Source organism: Vulpes vulpes, chromosome 5 (genome assembly GCF_048418805.1).
Source record: "Vulpes vulpes isolate BD-2025 chromosome 5, VulVul3, whole genome shotgun sequence".
NCBI lineage: Eukaryota > Metazoa > Chordata > Mammalia > Carnivora > Canidae > Vulpes > Vulpes vulpes.
This window is the reverse complement of record NC_132784.1, coordinates 73,381,246-73,388,706: the sequence shown is the minus strand read 5'-3', so window position 1 is coordinate 73,388,706 and position 7,461 is coordinate 73,381,246. Positions and strand designations below refer to the sequence as shown.

Genomic DNA, 7,461 nt, shown 5'->3' with positions numbered 1-7,461 from the left:
TCCATAGACAGCGCAGGAGGAGGGGCCGCGGGGTGGGGACATTACAGCAGAATCCTTTGTCTAGTTTGAATCCTGCACCCAGATGGAAGAGGGAGCCTGAGAGAAATGCCTTTCACCCCCGCCCTCTCCAATGAGCCCCTGGCAGGACATAAAATCAACTTCCCCTTTACACTGCCTATCCCAAGGTCCTGGTCACCCCCCTCCGTGAAGAAAGGCACAAAGTCAGGAATTGATGCTGCATCTTTTTTTTTTTTTTTACTTTTGCCTTCTTAAAGCATGTGCTGAGCTGACGGATGAAGCAGTCTGGCAATTAAAAAGGCCTGGCGGCTTGGGCGGCGGCAGGGGGAGGCCAGATGAGGGCCAGGGAACAGCAAAGCCCGCACTAACTTTATAAAATATAAAACAAGGGAGGGGTGAAGGGAGGATGGAGACTTGTAAAATACAATATCTTAGGGGATTGGCAATAATAAAAAATAAGGTTCATTATTTACAAACAATTTCTGTTCTTGGTCTCTGTACAGTGGGGTGGGGGTGGGGGGTGTGTCAGTATGTTGGTGGGTGTGTTTGCGGGGAGGGGGCGGGGAGGCAGTGGTCGTGTTGGTCATGATGAGAAAGGAGGGGGTTAGCCCAGTGAGTGGTTTATCTGAGAAGGACGGATGGCTGTGGGAGGGAGGGGTGAGAACAGAGTGGTCGGCCCAAGGGAATAGTCCAAATGTGGTGGGGAAAGGAGGGGCCCTGGTAAAGATTGGGGCAAAGATAGGGCTGGGGAGAAGTGGAACCCTTTCTCCTGGGGTGGGAGCCCAGGGGGCAGGGGTACAAGCTGGATCCGGGTTAGAGAGCAAGACAATCCCTCTTCTGGGTGCCAGAGGGTAGGTCCTGTGTCCTGGGTCTTGGCGCGGCCTAGGAGAGTTTGATGGTGGTATTGGGGCCCAGATCCCTGGAAAGAGAACAGAAGTCTGGGGTGAGTCTGTCCAGTGAGGAGCCTCTCACCTCTCTGCACGCTGGAGCAGAATGTGGGTGGAGCCTGGGACCCTGGGATGGGAAAGGGCCAACCACTTACCTCTCACGGAACCACTCCTTGGGGTGAGAGAAGTCGGGGCTGGTGCCGTTTCCACCGATGTCTTTTGGCCAGGCCTCACTCAGGTACTTGGTGGTCTCGTGGGTGCTGTCCAGGTGGTCATGCTGCAGGTGGTCCTGGGGCCGCTGCTCTGCTGGCCCCCCGGGGTTGATTTCCCAGCCATCTGGGGGCTCCACAGGCAGCAGGGCACCGCGGCCATCCTCCCACGAGCCTGCCCCCTCGTCATAGAACAGGAGGCTCCGGGAGGGCACTGGACAGAGAACTCATGGTGAGCTTCAGTGCAGAGGCTCCCCGCTCCCAGCCACATTTCCGGCCCAACAGTGAGGGATGAGGGCCCTGCAACTTTACAGGCCTGAGTTTGTTGAGCCCTAGTTCTAACATTTCCAATTGGTATGACCTCAGGTCAGGCCTTTGCTTTAAACTTTCCGAGCCTCAGTTTGCTCATCTGTAAAATAGGGATACTAGGGCCAACCTCATACAAATGTGGTTTAATGAGACAATCTGGGGAAAGTGATTGAAAATTGTTTAGGGAGGAACTTGGAGAAAGTAGTTCTTCCTAAGCACTGGGTACCAGGGTGGGCATCTGAGAGTTGGTTTCTGATCCTGCTTCTACTAACTCACTTTCTGTGAGAACTTGAATCAATCTCTTCCCTTTTATTTTTAAATTTTTTTGGTGAAGATTTTATTTCTTTGAAAGAGAGAGCACAAGTGGGGGTGGGGTGGAGAGGGTGGAGAAGCAGATTTCCCAGTGAGCAAGGAGTCTTGAGGGGGTAAAGGGGGGGTGAGAGGGAGGGAACAGCTAGGCAGGGGCTTAACCCCCTGAGCCACCCAGGCACCCCTTCCTCATTCTTTTCTTTTTTTAAGATTTTATTTATTTATTAATGAGAGACACAGAAAGATAGGGAGGCAAAGACATAGGCAGAGGGAGAAGCAGGCTCCATGTAGGGAGCCCAATGTGGGACTCTATCTCAGAACTCCAGAATCACGCCTTGAGCCGAAGGCAGACGCTTAACCACTGAACCACCCAGGAGTTTGCCCACCCCCTTCCCCATTCTAGGCCCTAGTGTGTCCTTCTGGAAAATGAAGGAAAAGAAAACACCTCTGTTGGATATCTCCTTTGTGCCTGGCATCGTGCAAAGCCCTTTGACCTGCATATCAAATCACTCATATCTCGCTGAAACTCCTGGGAAGGAGATATTTTTAGCTCTGTTTCATAGAACAGGTAACTGAGTTTCCAGCTTATCAGATACTTGGGCTTATGCTGGAAACCAGAGGCAAACCCAGGTCCGTCTGGCTCTAGGATCTACCACCACCTTCCTGCCCTTAGGCCCTGACCTAAGAGTCTGTATAAAGGGCACTCCCTGCAACTGAGCAATGTACCTGCTCTGAAAGCCAGCCAGCTCCAGAAGCCACGTCCTACCACAGGTGCACACTGGGGGTCTGCAACCCACTGCACTCACTCCAAGGAGCTCATTCATCCCCTCACTTCCTCAGACTCTGGCTTCATCCATCAACATGGCCTCCACCTTCCACATCCCTCTCTTCCTCCAAATTCACCGGAAGAGGGCCTCTCTGGCTTTGGAGAATGGATTCATGACTCTCAAGCCCTCACACCCCCTGCACCCCACCTCCCTCAGCAACTGTCCTGAAGAAGAGTCTCTGGCCACACATGTCCTGGGAGTGGCTTTCAGTCAACCACTCAACGCCTCCACTTCCTCTTCCTCTAACCCTCCCCACCCCTTCCACCTCTGAAGGCCCTGCTGGTCTAGCTCATTCTCCCTGCCTATCCCTCCTGAGTCCTATTTCTGCTGTCTCCTCCCTCTTTAACCTCCCATCTGTTTCCTTTTCCTTCTCCTGCCCTGCCAGACAATTCCTTCCCAGGGAGGAAGTTCCTCTGTAGGTCTACCTGAAGTCCCTTCTGCCTCTGGAAATCCATACTATTCTTTGCCGCACCCTCTACCAGTTCTCTCCTTGCCGCCCACGTATTTCTCTCTTCTCTCCTCTTGTGAGGTCTTCAAAAAGGGAGGGAATGTGTTCCTTTAGTAAGCACCTGCTGTGTACTGAACCCTGTGCTAAGAGTGTACGTGCATCATGCCATTTAGTTGTGATGACAACCACACTCAGTGAGTGCAGAACTGTAGCTCCTGCTTTTTTGGATGAAGACATTTAAAGCGTAGGGAGCTCAAGACATGTGCCCAAGGTCCCGCAGTCAGCAAGTGGTGATGGCAGGCATGACCAACTCTGAGGCCCAATGCTCTTTAAGCACCGTACCTCACAGTCACCCAGGGGATGGTAAAGGTCTGAGCCTGCAACCACAACTGCCCCTCCTCTGCACACGCCTGACACTACCAGTGGATCCTGGCTCTCCTTACATGGTGCTTCAGACAGTCACCACCAGCTTATTGGAAAGGGCGCTGGAACCTCAACTCATTTGCTGTCCCAGGTGTGAAATACTAATCGTTTCTAGCAGATGCCCATAACCACAGCTACTGTAATTCCTGGGGGTGGGGCGGTGGGAAAGGGCAGGGTGGGAACATTCCCACTATCCCCTAAACCACCCCCACCCCCGCAGGCCACTCTTGGGTGGGCTGGGATCGGGAAGCCTGCATTGTGGTCCCAATTCCACAACGAACATTGAATAAATCACAGACCCTTTAGGGCCTGTTTCTCCATTTGCAAAATGAGGAGGTCGAATGAGATGTTGCCAACCTGGAAGCCGGCCTCCTCTCTTTTATCTGGCTTTTGCCCTGAAGTTGAGACTGAGGGAAGGTAGCCTGGCTCAGGGCACTCACTCTGACTGGCTGTGTAGACGCTGTCAGTGGCCATGGTGTCTTCCTTCACAGTCTGGGAGCTGGAGGAGAACTCAGGGAGGCAGGGCACAAGTGAGCCCAGCACCAGAACGAAGCACAAGGCTGCCACCTGGTAGTAGAGGGGGTGGGGGTCAGAGCAGATGTGGGGGGTGTGCAACCCTGTCCATCCCCAATCCTTCTCCCCCAAAATCAATAGGTATAAAAGGCCCATATTTTTCCAAGAAAGTAGCACCCAGAGCCAACCACCTAGATGTGGGGTCTTCCACCCTTTAGGGAGAAGGTGGAGGAGGCTGCCCATCGTAGGGTGGGGGGCCACCACAGTCAGCATTAGAAAAAGAGGGAAGTGGTAACACAGTTATCACCTATAAGGTAGAGGAATCAGGATAGGAAGAAAGGAGTAGGTGGGGGCTTTTAGGAGGAGACAAGGATGGGGGACAGAGCATCACACCAGATTCTCAGCAGGAGGAGCTAAGGGTCACACAGCTGGAACTAAGCCCTGCCCACATTGTAACTGCCTGACAGCACGAGGATCTCAGAGGGCCTGAGGAGCCATTAGCCGGGAGGCAGCAGGCTGCACATTTCCAGGACAGAGTGGAAGAGGGACCTGTGGATGCACATTCTTTTGGGTTTCTAGAGATTTATTCAGCCTCCTTCTCACTATTTGTTCTAGAAAGCAAGAACCAAGTCCGTACTTCCTTGTGTCTCCCTAAGCCCCTTCCCCCCGCAGGGTGTAGAAGCTGCCTCCTGAAGCAACTTGCCTTGCTATCCCCTAACTGGGTTCATGTAAGTCACTACACATCCACATTGTGTTAGAATTGGTCAGGGATGGTCATGTTCTAGAAGGCTCCATGGGCTTGGGGAGAGAAGCTGGGGTCTGCAGGAGCCAGCTCGCCAGGCACTAGGATGGTGTGCCCTGGTGATGTTGCCAATCCCTCAAAGCTCTGCCTGCCTTCCTAGAAAGCCAGCCTGGGGAAGACTCGTACTTGTGCAGCCCGTGGTGAAGGAACAGCACTTACCATGAGGCAGGTCCCAGTCTGGGTGGCGGCCATCTTGTAAGGTCTTGAGATCTTGTTGGTGACCAGAGTCTGGAGTTTCTGCAGCTGCTGGAGCAGGGTCCTGAGGAGGGCACAGTGGTCACCCAGCAGGCTCTGCCCCAGCAGGCATCTCTGCCTCCTGGAGCTCTCCCAGGGAGCACCTGGGCTGGCTTCAGACTTCACTTCCACACCAGGCGCTCATTTCAGTCAAGACAGAAAAGATTACCCCCCCTCTTGGCTTCTCTGTGGTGTGGCTTGGGGAACTGGGGCCTGTCTCATGGTGAATCGCTGGGTCAGTCTGTGGGAGCTCAGGTGTGCCTGTGAGGCTCCTGGCCAAAGTGGGCTGGGGAGGAGTATCTGCCCCACCTGGGCCGAGGTCACCTTTTTCTTCACCTATACTAGCCAGGGCTACATAGACTTTCCTTTCTTTGTACCCCATATCTCCCAGAGCTGATAGGAAGGCTATGTCTGGCAGCTGTCTGGTGTATAGTGAGGGTCCGGTAAATGGTAGCTACCATTTTTGTTAATCTTGTTGCTGTTGCTTTTATCACAGCATCTGTAGCAGCACTTCGTTTATAACCATGCATTTCCACGTCAGTCTCCTTTACTAACTGTGGGCGCCCTGAGGGCGAGGACCGGGTCCCACCCAACGTGGAGTCCTCTGGGGGCATACACAGGGGGGTACTCAGCCCACGCTTGGCAAACAACAGTTTAACCTCCACCTAGCCGGGCAGTGGGGTTGCAGTTACCAGAATGTACAGCAGGTGGCGAAATAGCTCCAAGGGCCTGGCCCTATTTTGGGCCAGAGTGCAATCTGGGCCAGAGGTAGAGGGGTGAGGGGTGCGGGCTCCCGCCCCCCTTCCCTGAGTGGGGGGCATTCTCCAGGTCAATCGGGGGAGTGGCTGGATCCTGCTGGAGAGGCTGGGGGAGAAGGAAGGAAAGAAGGAAAAAGCCTTCTGTTGAGCACCTGCTACATACCAGCTGTCGCCTGTCATTTTAAATTACCCCAGCAAATAATTATTAGAGACCTACTGTGGGCTCATCGCTAGGCACTATCAAGAATTCAGAATAACCATTAAAAAAAAAAAAAGAAGAAAAGCTAACATGAATTGAGTATCCTTAAATGCCAAGCACAGAGCTGGGCCCCAAATCCTGTGAGGTAGGGCTTCTATCATCCCCATTTGGACAAAGCAACTGGGGCCCAGAGAGGTTTCACAATTTTCCCCAATCGAAAAAAACAGCAGAGTGGGATTAAAAAGCCCAGGCTGCTGCTATGCTGCTAGCTGGCTTCATACTGAGGTTTCTCAAAGGGAATCACTGCGAATCACTGAAGGATCTTGTTGAAATGCAGATTCGGATTCTGTAAATCGGGGGTGGGGGGTGGGGGGGGGAGCGGCCCAAGATTCTGCAGTTCTAACAAGCCCCCAGGGGTTGCTGATGCTGTTTGTTGGTGAGAAGAGCTCTGAGTAGCAAGCACCTACCCCAGCAGTTCTAACGTTAGGGTACGTTGAAATCACCTGGAGGGCTTGTTAAAAGGCAGATTGCTGGCCCCCCCCTGGGAATTCCTGATTTAGTAGGCCTGGCTTGAGGTCTGAAAATAAGCATTTCTAAAAGTTCCCAGGGGCTGTTGATGGTGGTGGTCTGGGGAATCATGCTTTGAAAGCCACTGTTCTACATCAACGGATTTAAGTGGCTCACCTGCCCTGTCAGGTGTTTAGAGCTATGTGGGGAGGAAGAAGGATGGGAAGCCAGGGTTCCTGTTTCTGGGGTTCCTGTCATCCTGAACTCAGTTACCTTTCCTGTCTCCTGCCTCCCAAGTTATGCCAGACCCAGGTGCTGGCGGCCAAAGGACAGGGGGCCAGGGAGTGTGCAGGAGGTGCCACTCACCTGTTGGCATTCTCCAGGGTCTCTACCTTCTTCCACAGTTCGTTGTTCTCTGATGTAAATGTCTCCACCCTGAGGGGGCCAAGCAGACACAGGCTCAGGGGCAGGCCCCAGACTCTTCCAGGGCTCCTTCGGTCTTGTCCGCCACACCCTGTGGCATCCTATTCCCTGAGCCCCCTACTCCAGTGCCCTTTGAGGGAGCACTGGGGAGAGCAGTGCAGCCTGGGGAGTGGGTCCCAGGCCCGCCCCCTGCCCAGGATGCTTACTTCTTTTCTAGACATTCCACGTACTCCTTCTTCTTACGGCGGCTCTCCTGGGCCGAGATCTAGAGGGGGAGGCCCAAAAACAGGGGTTACCACAGTCACACAGCCATTTCCAGGGCCTCCTCAATTTTAGGGCTGGCATCAGCAGGGGAGCAGAGGCTCCCATCCACCAAGGGAGTCCTAGGGGCAGGGCCAGGGTCCAGCTCATGCTTTACCTTATTCTTGATTTTTCTCCGCACCCTCTTTAAGGCCTTTTCTTCAGCTTTGGTGAGGGGGAGTTTCGTGGGGATGGGATAGCCCTCAGCAATCAGGGTGCGTTTCTCCTCCTCTGTCAGGAGCAGTGGCCCTGATGTCCCCTGTAGTTTCTGTGGGAAGTAGGATGTGATGGTTAG

General features: G+C 53.5%; 1 protein-coding gene across 2 annotated transcripts in view; it reads right to left on the bottom strand.

Moving 5' to 3' along the window:
- Positions 1-229: 229 nt before the first annotated feature.
- The window catches only part of CREB3L1 (cAMP responsive element binding protein 3 like 1), a 35,288-nt gene continuing 28,056 nt past the window's right edge, over positions 230-7,461 (bottom strand). Inside the window, exons 6-13 of one of the 2 annotated variants that reach the window (XR_012001884.1) lie at positions 7,285-7,434; positions 7,073-7,131; positions 6,810-6,878; positions 5,672-5,843; positions 4,905-5,004; positions 3,871-3,997; positions 1,061-1,328; positions 230-937 (exon numbers count right to left, since the gene is read on the bottom strand). Coding sequence is in view for 1 of the 2 variants with exons in the window: in XM_026004108.2 (XP_025859893.1) it covers positions 901-937; positions 1,061-1,328; positions 3,871-3,997; positions 4,905-5,004; positions 6,810-6,878; positions 7,073-7,131; positions 7,285-7,434 (810 nt within the window). In the remaining variant the exon portion in view is untranslated. The remainder of the gene's footprint in view (positions 938-1,060; positions 1,329-3,870; positions 3,998-4,904; positions 5,005-5,671; positions 5,844-6,809; positions 6,879-7,072; positions 7,132-7,284; positions 7,435-7,461) is intronic. The other variant, XM_026004108.2, reaches the window with a different exon arrangement.